Genomic DNA, 18,766 nt, shown 5'->3' with positions numbered 1-18,766 from the left:
TGACTGGAGCCAACTGTGCCCGGAGGCTGGGTGGCAGGGGTATTCGACATCTTGTCGAGGCTCAGTTTACCCCGCTTGGGCCTCACCACATTGGTCTTGTGTCCATGTTATTTCGGTCTGTGTATGGACAGTTGGAGGAGAGGGGGCTTCCAGGGAGGTCGGGATGTCTCCAGCAGCCATCCAGGACACCCAGGAGGAAGCTGAAGGCCCTTCTGACTCCCCTTGGCTGGGCACCGGCACCCCACATACACTTGTGCACACTTCGGAAGGGGATGTCTCCTAGTGTAGTGCCACAGTGGATGGGTGATCCCTTACCCCCAGTTGCCTCATTGGTCACGTTGGGGGGTGGGGGTGCATGTGCCCGGAGATCTGCAAGGCTACTTTTAGGGGCACCTGTGAACAAGCTTGATTCTTGGGCAGGGGAATTTAGGGTGAGCCATCCCCCTGTCTGCCTACTGATCACTTATGTGCCATCTGCTGGAGTTCTGGGGCCCAATGATGGCAGTGTTGTGGGTGAGTGCGTCCGGTTCCAGAACAGGGTGCCCGGTTTGTTGAGCCCACTTTCAGTGGTGCTGGTAGGAGAGCGCACCTCTGGGCCCAACGTAGGGGGGGGGAGCGCAAGCAGCTCCCCAGTTCACTTCTAGGTCGCTTATACACTAATCACCGGAGTGTTCAGTGGTTGGGGGCAAGTCCCCTGTGCTGTGGGGCCCACTAGTGGTGGTGATGTGGATGAGCACCCCCGGCCCTAGAGCAGGGCCTATCCTCGGCTTAGGGCCTGTGGACAGCCTGCAATCTTTTAAGTGCCGCTGCTTGCTGTGGCTCAGCCTCACCTTGGTGGGGGAGAAGAGGTCCTCCTGGCATTGAGGGCAAATTGCCATAGCATGTTCATGGCCGGTTTGTGCGGCCTTCCATCCGGGATCTGGTTGGAATGCTTCACTGCATGGCCGTGGCTCCTGGGAGGTTGTGGAGGTGATCCTGGGAGACCGTTCCATGCTGGTAGGGACGCTAAGCGCACTTCGCCCAGTTGAGCTTGCAGTTACCCCACTGCATGGATGGTTTTAGGCATTATAGCAGTAGGACAATCGATGGACCGGGCCATGTGCCTGGGAGCTACCCTGCGTTGCGTCTTACCCGAGCTCCGGGACACGACCCCATCATGAGTCATTCTTGAAACTGGAACAAAAACCTTTCAGTCAGCTACTTATAATATTTTGAAACCAACACTAGGTGCACAGCATGCGATCTACAACAACACAGGCTGCACATAAGTGCATACATCCTTTGCAAAGTCAGATTTAACGTCCTTTGCTGACAAATCCTGCCCTTAATCTATGACAGAGAACAATAATCAATGTGACCTGGGACTTGAATGTTTCTACAAAAGGGAATGTCCATAAAGTTTAGTTATGTTCAAAGGCCTGACCCCATGCGCTCTTGCTAGTATTAAGCAAGGAATTAGTTACCTACTTGTAAATCTAGTTGTCAGCCTTAATATCTTTAATCAGAGGAGCCTAGCGCGCAACCAAGATGGCCGCGTAGGTGCGAGGCTCCCGAGGACCTCCACGACCTCCTGAATTAATCCTGGCTATATCCTGTCCTTGTTGAGGGGACTGTATCGGTGAACCCGAGCTGAGGCGCCATCCGTTTTTCGTTTTCGAATCGGACCCCGGACACCGGTGGGAGCACCGATTGAAGGTTGCGGCCTTCTCCGCGCTGGCCCCCCGGATTGGAGTAGTGGGGCGATCCGGGGACAAAGCGAACAACAGCGGCGGGCAGGGCTGGGCGACTCGCGTATCCCGCGCTTTCACTTTCGCTTTTGCGCTCTCCTTGCCCTCAAGCGAGGTAGGGTTGCGGAGCGGGGTGCGGTGGTGTGGCCTTGTCCAGGTGCCCGGCTGACCCGCCGGCCGTGAGTCGTCCTGCGGTCCAGTGGTCGCCCTCCCCCCCCCGGAACCCGTGAACTGGTTTATCGGCCCTTTCGAGGAGATTGGCACGACGGTGGGAGAGCAGGCATGTCCACCAAACAAGATGGCGACCGGGCGAAGGTGAAGACGACCCGCCGTGGCCCGGCGCCTCAATCCAACAGTATGGACCGCTACACCCTCCAGAAGGGATCTCTGGAGACATCGCGCACATCCCCGGCGGGCCCGACGGAGGCATCTGCTCAACCGGTGGATCTGACCCTCCGGGACGTCATGGGCGCCATCGCAGAGATGAAGGCCTCGGTGGACCAGCGCTTCGACACCCTAGCGCAAAAGATAGACTCGGTCCTGGTGGATGTTAGCCTTGTGAGGGCTGACTTGTCCAAAACCAACGACCGGGTCGATTCCCTGGCCCACACCACAACCAGCCTCACGACGGACGTGGTGGCCCTCCAAAAGGAGGTGCGCCGGCTTGGCCAGGCGAGCGCCCTGATGGACCGGCGACTGGAGGATTCCGAGGGTCGGGCCCGGAGGAATAACGTTCGCATTGTGGGGGTGCCGGAGGGACGAGAGGCGGAGGCGGCAGATCTTTTTGTGGAAGAATTGATCCTTACCCATCTCCAGCCCCGGGGGCTGAGTAAGTTTTTTGCGGTGGAACGTGCTCACCGGGTCCCTGGGGGCAGACCTAAGGCCGGTGCCCCGCCGCGGCCTCTCATTGCCCGGATTTTTAATTTTCGGGACAGAGACGCTATCCTGCAGACCTCCAGGCAACAGGGACCGGTCAAGCTTGATAACATGGATGTGCATTTCTACCCAGACTTTACTCCGGCGGTCCAAAAACAGAGACTGAGTTTTCTCGGAGTTAAACGTCGCCTACGGGACCTGAACCTTAAGTACTCAATGCTTTTTCCAGCTAAGCTAAGGGTGGAGGTGGATGGGCGCACGCACTTTTTTGACCGACCCGAGGCGGCTGGGGACTGGTTGGACACTCTGCCTGGAGATCGGGGCCGAGGGGGTGGGGGGGGTGCGGTTGGCGGGGAGGGCCCGCCGGATCAGAACTGAGGGGTGAAGAATAGGCCTTGCTCTGGACAACATTCCTTTACCATTTACTGATCGTTTATGTTCCCCTCCTATGGAGGTCGTGTGGGGTCTGTTGGGGGCTTCCCTCCTCCTCTGGGGGACTAGTTAGTTTTTCATCTATGGGGCGACAGGCACACTGCACTTTGGGGGGGCTGTCTGGGCTCATGCAGGGGTGCAGGGAGGGGGGAGTTCTGTTGGGATGGGGGGGTGGGGGGGGGGGGGTGTGTTGTTTGTTTGCACCGCAAGGCAAGCCCTTTACTGTATTGTTGCTCTCGAGATGCTCTGTGGGGGACGACTGATTGCTTCTACGTATGATGGGGGGTAGGGATTTGACTGTGTTGTCATGGAATGTTAACGGCCTGGGGGACAGGATTAAGCGTGGTGTGGTCCTGCAGTACCTGAAACGTATCTCACCAGATGTTATCTTCCTGCAGGAGACACACCTTATAGGTAACTCCTTTCATGCCATGAATCGGCGAGGCTATCGTTTGGTGGCCCACTCGGGCTTCACCTCGGGCTCGCGGGGGGTGGGTATCATGATCAAGAACTCGCTCCCGCTGGAGATTGATGAGGTGCGCCATGATGAGAGGGGACGCTACACTGTTCTGGTGGGTAGAATGGAGGGTAGAGTGTTTGTTTTTATATCAGTGTACGTCCCGCCTGGGTTACAATCTACTACATTTGCGGACTTGGGGCGCCTCCTCCTGGACCTCCCGGGTGGCCTGCTGGTGGTTGGGGGGGACTTCAATGCGGTAGTTTCTGGGTCTATGGATCGCCATCCCCCTAGGGACCTCCCCCGGGCACAGGCCTGGCTGTCCGGCCTTTTAGATACACTGGGCCTGGTGGATTGCTGGCGACTAAAGCATCCCGCACAGCGGCAATACACCTTCCACTCGGGTGCCCATGGTAGCCTCTCGCGGCTTGATTACATCCTTGTCCCGGCGGCCTATGCTGGGAGGGTGGGAGAGGTGTGCCATCTGGCGCGGGGCATTTCAGATCACTCTCCATTACTGTTACATTTCGATGTCTTCCCTAGGGGGGAGGGCAGGGTGGCTCCAATCAATGCTTGGTACTTGCGTGACCCCACTATTCGTGCCGACTTGATCAAATCCTTACAGCGATATTTTGATGAGAATGTGGGGTCTGTCCCTTCGGCCATCTCCCTGTGGGAGGCTTTTAAGGTAGTTCTCAGAGGGGAGGCCCTCTCCTTTATCTCCCATGCCCGGAGGCGCGAGCGGGAGGAGGTAACCCGGGTGGAGGCCGAAATTGCGGAACTAGAGGGTGACCTGGGGAGCGGGGTAACGGACGCCAAGTTGCATGTTCTGCACCTCAAGCAGGCGGCCTATAGGGCCCTCGTCACGGAGGCGGCCAGGGGCCTCAGTAGAGAGCAACAGGGGCGATTGTATGATGTGGGTGATAAGGCTGGTAAATTGATTGCGTGGTTGGACAAGAGGGAGAGAGCGAGTCGTGTGGTTCCTTTGATTGAGGGGATGGATGGTGTGCGTGTCACCGAGCCGGAAGCCATTGTCTCCTGCTTCGCGGATTACTTCCGCGAGGTGTACTCCCCGGTTTCTCCCTGCTCGGAGGAAGATTCCCATGCCCTGCTTCGGGACATCGCGCTGCCCTCCCTTACGGTGGAGGACAGGGATTTGCTGGACGCTCCTCCCACCTCGGACGAAATTGCCCTGGCTATTCGCTCGGTCGCATCCGGCAAGGCCATGGGCCCCAATGGTATCCCCATCGAGCTTTACAAGCTGCGACCGGATGTACTGGCGCCCCACCTGCGCGCGATGTTCCTGGCGGCCCACTCGCGGGGTTCCCTCCCGCCGGACCAGCGTCTGGCCACAATCGTGGTGATCCACAAGGAGGGGAGACCCCGTGAGCGGGTTACATCCTATAGGCCTATCTCGCTCTTGAACGCGGAGCCCAAAATCCTCGCCAAGGTGCTGGCCAACCGGCTGGTCGGCGTGGTGGGCGATTTGGTCCACCAAGACCAATCTGGCTTTATACCCCATCGCAACACGGCTCTTAATCTGCGACGCTTGCACGGGGTGCTCGCGCGTGTCCCGTCTGTGCGGGAGCCGGCCATCTTGGCGTCCTTAGACGCCACCATGGCGTTTGACACGCTTGAATGGCCATACATCTGGGCGATGCTGGCGAAATTTGGATTTGGACCGGGATTCATTAGCTGGGTCAAATTGTTGTATTCGGGCCCATTGGCGCAGGTGGTGGTGAATGGGCGAGTCTCGGCCCCCTTCGCGCTGGGGCGGGGCACGCGTCAGGGTTGCCCCTTGTCACCGCTCCTGTTTGCATTGGCCTTGGAGCCCTTGGCGGAGTGGCTGCGGTGGCACCCCTCTATCCGTGGTCTCCGCTGGACCCCCGAGCATGAGGACCGCGTGTCCCTCTACGCCGATGATATCCTTTTGTATCTCGCCTCCCCGCGTAACTCGCTGATTGTCCTGGTTGATGTTTTGCGCTCCTTCGGTCGTAACTCAGGCCTTGTCATCAACTGGGCGAAATCCTGCGTATATGTGCTTTCCGGGGAGGCTCCGGCCCTACCACGGGACTGCCCGATCCAGATTGCCTCCCAGGGGTTCCGGTACCTGGGTATATATATTACTCTAGACCCGGAGGCCCGCTACGAGCGGAACTTGCTACCCCCCCTCCAGCGCTTGCGGGAGGACGTTGCGCGTTGGCGGCGTCTTCCGCTTTCGCCGCTTGGCCGAGCGGCCTTGTTTAAGATGATGTCCTTGCCGCGCTTTCTGTACACGCTTCAGAACACTATGGACTTGGTTCCGGCGCGCTACTTCCGTGAGGTGGAGAGCCTGCAGCGGCGCCTGTTCTGGGACGGGAGGCCGCGTATTGCTCTGGCTAAATTGACGCTCCCGTGGTACGATGGGGGGGTTGCCCTCCCGGACATTAAACGGTATTACTGGGCCTCCCAGCTAGCTGCGATTAATCATGGCCTTTACGGGCCCGCCCTGAACCCGGCATTTGAAATGGACAAGATGCTCCTGCCCGGTGGCGACTACAATCGAGCGCTCTACTCTGGCGCGCCCGACTCCCGTCTGACGGGACCGACGCGTGTCATGGTGCGTGTCTGGCACGCGGCTAATGCAGCTATGGGGTGGAAGGACCGTTTGACCCGGGCGACACCGCTATATGCGTCTGAGAGGTTGGGCTCCCTGTGGACGTCGAAGGGCTTCGAGAAGTGGGACACGATCGGAATCAGCACAGTGGGAGATCTCTGGACGAGGGGGGGATTCAAAACTTTTGAGACGATGCAGACGGAATTTCAGCTGCAAGGCAGTGAGTACTTTCGGTACTTACAAGTCCGCCACGCGCTGGGCTCTGTCTTCCCTGATGTCGCGTCCATTCCGGAGTCTTCCCCCCTGGAGGACAGAGTGCTGGATGGCCATGTCCCAGACAGCACGATCTCCCTTATATATAAAAAACTGATCAACGACAGATCGTGCCTGCTGACTAGTCTCCACGAGGCCTGGGTTGCCGACGGGCTGGAACTGGACGACGAGGACTGGATTTCCGCGGTGGCCTCTCCGAAGGAGGTGGCCATCCCGGCTCGCCTTCGCTTCGTCCAGCTTAAGATCCTCCACCGGGTTTACGTGACGGGGCCAAGGCTTCTACGTATGGGCTTTGTTGGTGACGGATTGTGTAAGCGTGGCTGTGGTGCCTTGGCAACTTTCATGCATATTCTGTGGGAATGCCCACAGGTGGAGCGATTCTGGCGTGGTGTGCATGAGGTCCTGCGTGTGGTGACGCGTGTCGCGCTGTTGCCTGAAGCGAGGAGATGCTTGCTGAATGTGTGGGAACCAAATGACTCTGGGATACATGATAGCTAAGCGTGACATTGCTCAATTGTGGGGATCCCAGAGGCCCCCAGCGGTGTTGGCCTGGAAAGAACATATGGATTGGTGTATGTTTCGTGAAAAGGTAGTGTATGTGGCGAGGGGTAAGCCTGGGGCGTGGGTGAAAATCTGGGGCCCCTGGAACGCCTATCGCGGGGGTATTTGTGAGCCGCCACTGCTACCGGCCGCCTCACCAGCTCCGTCCCCCTAGCCGACCCCCTCCCTCAGCCACGGGCATGTGGTTCCCCAGTCCCTGATCTGTTCCCATTCCCCTCTTCAGAGTTTGGCTGCTGGTTGGGATCCCCCACTTAAGGAGCACGTGCCGTCACTTTGGATGGCGGGTTGCCTTGCGGGTGTGGTTTTTTGTGTTGTTCTGTTTTGAAAAAAGGAAACCGTATTGTGGGCTTGGAGTTATGTGGCCTGCGCTATTGATATCTCCTGATTTACCAATCTGCACCGCCAAGAGACTCTTACTGTAGGTATGTCATATGCTTCTGCCACTCTAGCGGCCGGCCGGATGGTTGTAGGCCCATACTTGTAACCTTTTTAAAATGTAATAAACGGTTTAAAAAAAAAATAAATATATCTTTAATCAATTTACATGTCAATCATCCCCAGTTGTCAAACAGGGAATCACCAATACCTGTACTTTTAAAACAATGTACAGTGCAAAAATAATGGGCACAGGCCCAAAAAAGTTTGTTTAGTAGCAAATTCCCCCAATTTGAAACAAACTTCTGCTAATAAGATGAATGTGCTATGCTATCTAGCAAAGTATGCATAAAGTGATGGATGGGATGCTTGTATTTTTCTCAGCTACTAGTAATTACTCAGGCTGTATCCCGATCCATCATTATTTTGCACAACATGCCACCTCAAACAGACCAAACCATTTAACTTTGAAACAAAAAATGGTTAGAATATGGAAGAGGTAAAGAAAATGTTTTACCATTTAATCCAAATATTTTCAAAAGGTTAAGAAACACAACAACCAATTTAAGTAAGCATTGCATTTTGGCATTCAAACAAAAAGATTCCATATCATTGGTCACCATTGCCAGGAGGCCAGGTTTCAGATGTTTACTCCTCAAAGCCTCCGTACCTTTATAAAAACATAATGTGCAAGGGTTTTAATACTTGTACGGAAACAGCTCAGCAGAGGAAGAAGAAATCATGAGTTTGACAACAAGATAGAGGCACGCAGAGTAGAGATCGACAGTTTCACTTTGCCCTGCCCATGTATCCACCTCCTGCTCGGATTTGATGGCTCCTGCCTGACAGACAACAGAACAGTAGACATTCAAAACTGAAGGGGGTGAGAACCTGGAATGGACTTATCTACACTTAGATGTTTCACTTTTTCACTGTGAGCCTTCTGTCCTTGATATACACGGATTGTGCATGTCGATGTAGACTTACCCTTTATCCAAATACACCAACTTTGAATGTACTGATCAGCAACTAACTCAATTGATGGCCTTAAACAATTCAGACCACCCTTTGGCCTAACATCACAGTGAAAAATTGTGAGTTCTGCTGCTAATGCCCTAATGTTCCCGCAACTACTGCTTGTGGAAAAGAAGTCAAAATAAATGTTTTCCGCATTTATTTTAAATGATGAAAACTAAACGCACATGCACAACCAAATAAATGCTCAAGAAAAGGTGAAAAATAAGTTATATACTGTTCGTCTTTGATAAGCGTCACAGGTCCATCTCGACAGGCCTTTCCCATGTTGAACAGGCAGTCCGGGAAAAAGACGATCTGAACTCAAATTATTATGGAGGCAAGAGCATGCATTTCAATCATGTTTTACATTGCCCTTTTTAGGTCTCGCCTGGCTATCGCGTAAGCGATCGCACAACGAGACTTATGTAGGGGCTTCAGAAAATGCTCCCAAAGGCTTCCCAGGCGGATCGGGTGGGGGTTACGTGCACAACCATGCGCATTCCATTTGCCACCAGCTACTTCCTGCGCATGCGCCGCCTCACGCATTCAGAGAGTTTTAGTAAGGGGCACAAGACCTTAGGAATGCGGTTTATGGCCAGTGCATGTGAGGCATCGAGCGCGACGCTGGCATCTGGCATCGGACTTGAAAGCAGCAGACTGCTTTTGCCAGCGCGCGCTCGGCCTCACTTACTGCATCCCCTCTTACAACAATTAAATTTCGTTATAACTCACACCCCATATGCTCGTTCCCTCCCACCCTTCCTTTGATGTCCGCTTTTCTTGTTGTTTACAAACCACGCCACACACTGCTTCACGCCACACACTGCTGCACGCCGCACACTGCTGCACGCCGCACACTGCTGCACGCCGCACACTGCTGCACGCCGCACACTGCTGCACGCCGCACACCCGCACGCCGCACACTACTGCACGCCGCACACTGCTGCATTACACACTGCTGCATTATACACTGCTGCACGCCACACACTGTTGCACGCCGCACACTGCTGCACACCTCACACTGCTACACGAAACACTGCTGCACGCCTCACACTGCTGCACGCCTCACACTGCTGCACGCCACACACTGCTGCACGCCACACACTGCTGCACGCTGCACACTGCTGCACGCCGCACACTGCTGCACGCCACACACTGCTGCATGCCGCTGCCCGCCACACACTGCTGCACGCCGCACACTGCTGCACGCCACACACTGCTGCACGCCACACACTGCTGCACGCCACACACTGCTGCATGCCGCACACTGCTGCACGCCGCACACTGCTGCATGCCGCACACTGCTGCACGCCGCACACTGCTGCATTACTCACTGCTGCACGACACTGTTGCACGCAGCACACTGCTGCACGCCGCACACTGCTGCACTCCACACACTGCTGCACGCCGCTGCACGCCACACAGAGCTGCATGCCTCACACTGCAACACGAAACACTGCTGCACGCCACACACTGCTGCACGTCGCACACTGCTGCACGCCTCACACTGCTGCACGCCTCACACTGCTGCACGCCGCACACTGCTGCACGCCGCACACTGCTGCACGCCGCACACTGCTGCACGCCGCACACTGCTTTTATGCGAGTTTATGCTACTGACATTGTAAATGACAATGCCTTTTATTTGTTTTAAAATCAAAACATAAATAAAAGGCATTGTAATTTTACAATGCCAATAGCTCAAACTCTTATAAATGCGAGACCTATTGCATTGCAAATGCTTGTTCTCAACATGCTCCACTGTAGCAGACACCACATACAAGGAGAGGCGGACATTTCACTAATGTTTTACCAGTATGTGCACAGGAGATTTATGGTCTCATGCAGATGCTTTCAATATCAATCCACTTCTCCATTTAGGACACACTACTATGTCAGTTAATCACATCACATCGCATAAATACATTGATCCTGGCTTAAATATTTAAAGCTCATTGAAGGCTGGTCTAACTGGATATATAGTTCACACTGCGATGGTTTCCACGGCTACCTGGGGAACAGGAGATGTTGGAGTTTTGCTCGCTGAAAATTCTTCATAGTGTATAAGGACTCCGCTCAATTGCAGGATTTTATGGACGAAGGCAGGAAGCTGATGAATATCCACAGGAATAGCCTGGCTTGGGTCTTTTACTGCCTCGTCACAGTAATCTAATCTGAAAGCAAAAATACAAGAACGTCATTGGCTATTTAGGTGCCTTAAAGCATAACATTGATTGAAAAATGATGTGTTCTAGTTTGGATGTAATGAACATAAAGCTTTTCCTCTTTTATCGTCTTAATCCAAATACAGAAATCTAAAACTCTGTGTGAGCAATACAACCAAATGGTCCAACTACTCGATGTAGTAGCAGCAGCAGACTTTAGAAGCTCAATAGTTTATGTACGCCTGAAAGGAACTACGCTCTCTGAATCGGAATCCTAACACGCCCAGTGCTTCTTGTAGCTCTCAGGAAAACACAATTTACAAGGACTCTGAGATCTTAGATCTATCCATTAAAAGAAACATGTTGCTTACCTGTAAATGCATTTATCCAGCATTATCATTCATAGATTTACATGCTTGAATCAGTTCCCATCAACAAGAAAGGGATGTTTTAGAAGCAGACGTTTAACAATATGTTTATTTAATATTTATAATCTATATTAATATTTGAATTTAGAACAAATAACGTCACTTTGAAACAAACAACGGTGAAAAAATGAAAAGGAGAAGTAAAAGAAAACATTTTGCCATTTAATCAAAATATTTTCAAGAGGTTAAGAAACATAGCAACCAATTTAAATGAGCATTGAATGTTGGCATTCCTACAAAACATTTCCAAAGCTTCCATATCATTGTTAGCCTTTGCCAGGAGGCAAGGTTTTAGATGTTTACTCTTCAAAGCCTCCATACCTTTATAACAAGCACTGGCATAGCCATTCTGTCTCCACAATGGTAGAGCCTAATTAGAGCTATGCAGAAGCAGTTTATTACTGACAATACTTAAGTTTGGTTGCCGTGTAAAAAAAATTTTTTGCATAAAGCGCTAAGCATTGGTGTCATTTCAATTATGAAAAGCGCTTTTATATTCCAAGAAATAGGTTTAAGCATTGACTACTATGACACCTACTTTGAAGTGAATAGTTTTAAATCCCATGACTGAAGCCAATAGGTCTCGCCTATGAGAACTATTGCATCATTGCTATCTAAAACCCAGTAATGCAAATGTTAGATTTGCACAAAAAATCAAAGTGTAACAGAGCTCAAGCACTGAAGCTCTTGGACGAAGGTAGATTGTTTAGAGTTGAGGCACTTTATTTGAGCCTCGCACACTCTGCAGAAGGCAGTGACGGACACTATACTGCTTTGAATCACAGTCACAGCACTGCGTAGCACAGAGTAAGAAAGGAGGCGCTCTGACGCCCATCTCGGTCCAGTCAATGACACAATATAGAGAATTAACTCATGCAGTAATATATAGCACTGCCACTCAACAGATCAGCGCATGAACGTTTTTAAAACAATGTGTGTTCATCACAGTGCACAGGTTATAGTAGGACTGTGTTCCTACATATCACACTGCAGGAGAGCAACACGCACAAACTATTTTTTAGGTTGAGCATAGCGCAGCGCTGCTCCAGGAGATGACCTTTAGAAATCGGTCTGCACTTTTGTAACACTCGTGCTTGTGCTGGCATCCACCTTGCGGGAGCGAGCAGCGGCGCGCAGGGGCCATTTGTTTTCAATTTGCGTGGCCGCGGGTGCTTGTTGACATTCCTTTACTCTCGCTCTCACCCTCCCTTGTTTTTTAATAAGCACCGCTCTCTTACCAGGCTTCCCTTCCCTATTCCTTATCGCGCTTGTTGCTAACATGTGGTGACGACATTATTTTTAGATTTGTGATAAAGAAATGGTTCAGCAAGCAGGCATGAATTGAATTTCGCCTAATAACTTCTGTAAAGTTTCATTATTATCAAAGTTTATGAGGTTTGGAGCACTAGCCCCGCAGGCACAGTGGCTCAGTCCCAGCATATGCATCATTCAAAACTAAACAAACAAGACACAACCCATGTCTCAGTTTTGAATGTGGTAACCATTTTCCCTAAGTTATGCATTTAAATATGCAAGACAAGACCTTGTGAGTTGACCATACGCCCACGTTGCAAACTTTTTTCCCCAGTCTCCGTATATTCTGAGGAGGGTGGGAAGTGGGGGCCGTGGAATAGCATAAAAGCAATTTTTTTGCATGTGTTAATTACCAAAAGTAATTTGTGCATGCGACCGGATGTGTGTCATTTGGAGCGTGCATGCACATTTTCTCAGTTCCAAAAAGATAAATTGGTGCAGACGAGATGTTCTGTTGGTGCTTGGTCTATGCATGCATGAGTCACAGCGTGATGCGCAGGCTGGAGTGCAGGGTTGGCCATTTATTCCACCAAGTATGTGGGAGGGGGAACTAAAGTCACTGAAGGCTGGGCTGGTATGTTAGCGGCCTCTGCCTATGTCTCTAACTCAAGGATTTATGGCTGCAGACACAGCAGACAAAAACAGATTAATAGAGTAAAAGAGAGCAAGAAAGATAGAGATGGATAGGAACGAAAAATAGAAGGAGCCAGGGACTGGTTGAATGTTTTTTACAAGGTTGCTTTTTATGTCTTGTCCGGCCGTGGTGATGCGACAGGGGTGGCTTTCTCACCTGGCCTCCCCGATTCAGCTAGAGTCCTGTAGTGTGGCTAGGTGACACATGAACATCCCCACCTGCTTTCTGTATCCAAACACACCATTGAGCATACAGGACTGATGGTGTGCAGTATTACATGTCCACCTCTAAATGAGAGATAGAAGTATACTGCTAAACATTTCACTTGAAAGGTCTGTCCAGGGAAGTGTGCTTCCATTCCAATGTGAGTGGGGGTACGGAGCCCGGCTGATATAACCTAAATCTTCAACCCACGTCACTCATGGGAGCTCAATAATTCTCAAGTAGCAGGTGTGTGTTCACTGCTTTGGTATGCCGGGACGGACAGCCTAGAACTGCTTTTCTTCTGGAACAGAGTTTTTATCTGTTGAAGCTTCCCAGTATTTCTTGGACCCCCTCTCCCCCGCCACCCATCTCTCCCAGAAACAGGTTCCCCTCAAAGGGAGACAGAAGACATAGAAACAAGACCTTGTATTGGTGTCAGGATATTTTGCTCTTATAACTGCAGCCTTTGAGTATTAATGGAAAGATTACTTCCAGGTGTTCTTGCTGCTTTCCTAGGAAGCAGGAAGAGTAACAAACATTGTCAGGACCAAAAGATTTGACTCTTACTCTTGAGTGCTGATAAAAGCAATAAAAATGCCTGCTGCCATTCAAATCACTTATAAAAATGATTGGTTTCCGTACACAAAGCATGGATGAGATAAAGAATGAAATGTATGATGACAGAATATACTTTTCGGATAAAAAATAGTCCTTCATGCAGTGGAATGTATGTGGGCAGACACACCCAAACAGCCAATAGAAGCATTTGCAATGCAATAGGTCTCGCATTTACGTGAGTTTGAGCTATTGACATTGCAAATGACAATGCCTTTTATTTTTGTTTCCGTTTTTAAAACATAAATAAAAGGCATTGTTATTTACAATGCCAATAGCTTAAACTCGCGTAAATGCGAGACCTATTGCATTGCAAATGCTAGTTTAGTTTGGGCAGACCCCAGCATCAGTATATGCATCACTATGTGCTGTAGTGCCAGTAAAATCATTTATTCGCATTCCACCATTATCCAAAAACAAATCTTCAATGCCACTTTATTCCCACATGCGCTTACTTTTAAACTCATTTTCAATACAAACGTATTTGTGCTGTTTTATATTTTCTACAGTGACCTCGAATTAAATTCTGTTTTGTCTTCCTTCGGTGAAATAATAATCAAAATACACTATAGCCCTCTATTAAATAACGTGCTTAAACACATGATGTCGTCGTGTATCATGTCATTCTGGAAGCCACTTACTTGCCAGGCGAGATCCCTCCTCGACTCAGCTAACAGACCCAAAAAACTTTTCGACCTCATCAAAAACCCAAACTGTTCTCCCCAAACCATCAAACCTGAGGATGCTTCAAAGAAAGCAACTGAATTCGCTATATTCTTTGATGAAAAGGTCAAATCACTGATGGATCAGGTCACCCACCCCACACCCATTGAGGAGCAAAAATCCTTAGTCACTTGGCAGAACTTTGCCGCCATCTCGGAAGATGACCTCCTCAAATGCATCCTCGAAACCAAACCCTCCAACCATTCTTCTGACCCCATACCTAGTGTCATCGCCATTGATTTCTATACCAATACTCTCTCTTATTGGACCAGGCTAGTTAATCTCTTCCTCAGTCAAGGATCCCTCCCAGCTGTCCTCAAAATAGGACAGGTTACCCCCCCTTCTAAAAAAAAAAACCTCCGCAGATGCGAACAACCTCAATAACTTCCGCCCCATCACCAATCTCCCTTTTCTTTCAAAGATCACAGAAAAATGTGTTGCAAAACAACTTTCCCAACACATTATGGACAATAATCTCCTTGACGTGTACCAGTCTGGCTTTATTCAAAATTGCAGCACTGAAACAGCCCTGCTGCGAGTGATCGATGATGCGCTGCATATACTCGATTCGGGGGAATCGTGCCTTCTGATTCTTCTTGACCTATCTGCAGCCTTTGACACTGTTAATCACAACACCCTCCTTAACACTCTTCAACAGAGAATGGGTGTGACGGGCCAACCGGGGAAGACCAGCGAGAGTACCCCGGGAGCACTCCAACGAGGCGACTGGTGCTGACTCTGGAGACGGAAGAGGGGCGGAGCCAAAAAGGATACGTAAACCCGGAAGCAGAGACGTCGAGAGAGAGACGCGGGGAAGACGAGGAGTTCCAGGGAGATCGACAGGAAAGAGAAAGCGAACACCAGGAGGCAGCGAAGACCGCGAAGGAAGCCAGCCGGGAGGAGGCTCGAGGAGACGACGACGCTGCGGAAACAAGGGCCAAGACGGACCCCGAGGAAGGCGCTCCGGACGAGGCGACCGGGACCCCGTCATCCTCGTGTGTGTGTGGGAGCAGAGTATCAAACGGAAGCAGTGCCGCAGAGCTTAGGGGAGACCTCACTCGTCTCCAATGGGAGTTCCGTGATGAAAGGGCCCAGGGACGTGCGTTGGGTGGGTCGATACTGAGAGAACGAGATACACCAATCCCGCAGGGTAACCCGGGGAGAGAATAATCCCAGGGGGGAGTTGACGAGAGTAGAGAGAGAAAACCGCACTGACGCAGGGAAGCTAATCGCCTCTCCTTTTCTGTTTTTCCGAGGGGGACGTCCAGCGGGACTAGCCACGAGAAGATGACCCGAACAGAGACCAGGAAACCCACAGGCCCTGCAGCAAAGAGACCGCGACGAAGAGCCAACCCTTGCCCAAAGAGGACAGCTACCCTATCGTTTTCCCCTTGTACACTGCCAATAAAAGCCTGCATAACTTACACCCCTGCTTTGTCCTCTGTGGAGCGTGACAATGGGCGTGGAAAGCACAGTGCTTAAATGGTTTGCCTCATTCCTCTCGGACAGATCCCAAATGATCAAGATTGCCAACAGTTTCTCGTCTCCACTGGTGATTGGTCAAGGCGTCCCTCAAGGTTCCATCCTTGCACCCACTCTGTTTAATTTCTATCTGGAACCATTAGGGAACCTCCTAAGCAAATCTGGAATCCTCTACCATCTCTATGCAGATGACACCCAAATCTACCTCAAGGTGTCTTCCTCTCAAGATCTCTCACTACTCAACTCTACTCTCAACTCTATTCACAACTGGATGTTCGTTCACCAACTCATTCTCAATCCCTCCAAAACTGAATTCCTCCTCCTTTCTACCTCTCTCTCCCTGCCTCCTGTTCAATCCTGGATGGATCAGCTGAATTTACTCAACAGTAAACCCATCATTGTCGACAGCGCTAAATCCCTAGGTGTCATACTTGACAAAAGACTCAACCTAATCTCACACATCAATTCCATCGTCAAGAACGCACGTTATCAGCTGCGCTTTCTGTGGGGGATTCGTTGGTTCTTCCCGGAGAAAGACCTAAAAACCTTGGTCCAATCGCTAGTTCTCTCTAGACTGGATTATTGTAATTCTCTTCTGACTGGCCTTCCCAAATCTCACCTCTCCCCCCTTAAATCCGTCCTCCATTCCGCAGCTCGCTTCATTTCAGGGTCCAAACGAAGTGACCACATCACTCCTATCCTGTCCTCTCTCCGATGGCTTCCCATCGAGGCTAGAGCTATTTACAAAATGGCTTGCATCACCCACAAAGCCTTGCACTCTTCCTCCCCTCGCTATCTGGCGAATAAACTGAAATTGTCCGGAGGCCTGAGACCTTCTCGCAACGCGGAAAGGTTCCTGCTTGAGCCCCCTTCCTTCAAAAGGGAAAAATTGATGGCTCAATCGTTCTCAGGTAATGCGGTGAGAATCTGGAACTGGCTTCCTCCTTTGCTCCGTGCCACCACCTCCATCCGGATCTTCAAAGCGGACCTCAAATCTCTTCTATTCCAAAGACACTTTCAGAACTAATTCTTTCATTCTCAGACCCCGCCAGGAAGTTCGTTAGTCATTGTAAATTTGTTATATTTATTTATTTTTTGTACATTCCTTGCTTGCTGTGTTTGATATTGTGTTCCTCTTGCCTGCTGTGTTTGATTCTGTGTCCTGCTATTTTTGTATGTTCTATTTTGTAACATTTCTCTCATGTAACGTAACTGGTTCTATTGTACAGCGCTCTGACACCTTCGGGTAAAGTCCGCGCTTTATAAAAACGCATAAATAAATAAATAAATAAACATACATTCAGCACTTGTGGACAGCAGTATCGAATTAGCAGTCACCGCTGATCAATCGAAAGAAGTTAAAAATACAACCGGAAACAAGGAAAGAACGTGAAAATAACCGAGGCAGACCACCTAATGGGAAAATGGGAAACATATTTAACATACAGCTGCCTCTGCCACGCCTGTGCAGTTAGGACGGTATCACTCTAAAACATACCTTGTTTGTGTGCTGCCACGTCCGTCCGACTGACCCATTTGCAGTCCCACGGTGTCTGCTCACGACGAATCAAGGAAGCCAAAAACGAAGGGGAAATGTGCACTGAGTATGCAGCACTTGTTCCGTGGCAAGCGCTGGTTGCAGCCAGAAACAAGCTTGTTTTTGTGCACAGCGCTAATTAGAACATCGCTCCTATTGTGTCGCGGGACAAGTCACCCAGTTTAGAAAAGAATTAGTCCTGAATCAATGAAAAACAATGGTAGCTGCGGTGTTGGGCGTGGCGCGCGGGGAGGGCAAAACAGAGGAAGAGGCCCTTCACAAATGGGGAGAAGAGAAAATGGAGCGCCGGTGATGCCAGCAAATGGGAAGTCTATGTGCTGGCTCCAAGTCCAGATGTAGACACAGGATGTCTCAGTTTGAGAGAGCACATGCTCGCTGTCTAGAGCCGAAACCTAAAAAGCATGCAAGAGTGAGAGAAAGAGACAAGAAGTGGAGTGAGGTGGAAGAAAGAGGCATGAGGCAGCCTTGGTATTAGTAATTCAGCAGCACAGGTGACAGGTTAATAACAAGCATTTGCAATGCACTTGGTCTCGCAGTTACACAAGTTAAAGCTATTGGCATTGTAAATGACAATGCCTTTAATTTATGTTTTTAAAAAGAAAACAAATATAAAAGGCATTGTTATTTGCAATGTCAATAGCTCAAACTCGCGTAAATGCAAGACCTTTTGCATTGCAAATGCTTGTTCTAAATAGGTGTGGGATTTTTCTTGAGTTATTTTTCACTTTATTACTGATTTATGAGCTGCATAAATACCTTACACATTGTCTCTAAGTTAAGCCTGACTGCTTTTTATGCCAAACTCCCCAGGGTTAAGCACAGGTTAATTGAGTGACTTTTTGTGATTCATCCTGCAAGGGATTGTGGCTATTGCTTGAACAAAGGCTCACACCTCAGTCAACCAACAACCCAATTTTTAACAGTAGCATTAGGCCTGACTCTGCTTTTGTTCCTTTGGTGTACTGTGTTTTTCATGCATCTCAGCAACTTATTCTTCCTTTTTTAGGTCTCGCCTGACCCAGCGCATGCGCTGGTCTGGCGAGACATTTAGTAGGTGGGTTTTGAAAGTGCTACCCACATTTTTGTGCTGGCTACAAGCTTGAGTGCACGATGGCGTGCACGCGCACAGCTGCTCCCCGCATTCCCCCCTCCCTTCTCGCCCAGCCATCTGCCTTTCCTGTGCCAGCCATCAGCACCCTCTCCGCCCCTCCCCCGCTGCTGCGCACGAATCCCTAGCATGCTTTAGCGCATCATCGCGATCACTTTCGCTTTCAGAGTGATCGCGATGACTTTCGCTTTTACGGCCGATGCTTGTTTCTTCTGCTGAAT

General features: G+C 50.4%; 1 protein-coding gene across 1 annotated transcript in view; it reads right to left on the bottom strand.

The window, feature by feature from the left end:
- ATG2A (autophagy related 2A) overlaps positions 1 to 18,766 on the bottom strand; it is a 2,561,659-nt gene that overhangs the window by 2,323,672 nt on the left and 219,221 nt on the right. The window contains exon 5 of the mRNA XM_085625535.1: positions 10,326 to 10,488. Within this exon, the coding sequence (XP_085481661.1) occupies positions 10,326 to 10,488 (163 nt within the window). The remainder of the gene's footprint in view (positions 1 to 10,325; positions 10,489 to 18,766) is intronic.

Source organism: Triturus cristatus, chromosome 9, assembly GCF_964204655.1.
Source record: "Triturus cristatus chromosome 9, aTriCri1.1, whole genome shotgun sequence".
Taxonomy (NCBI): domain Eukaryota; kingdom Metazoa; phylum Chordata; class Amphibia; order Caudata; family Salamandridae; genus Triturus; species Triturus cristatus.
This window is presented reverse-complemented; position numbering and strand designations above follow the sequence as displayed.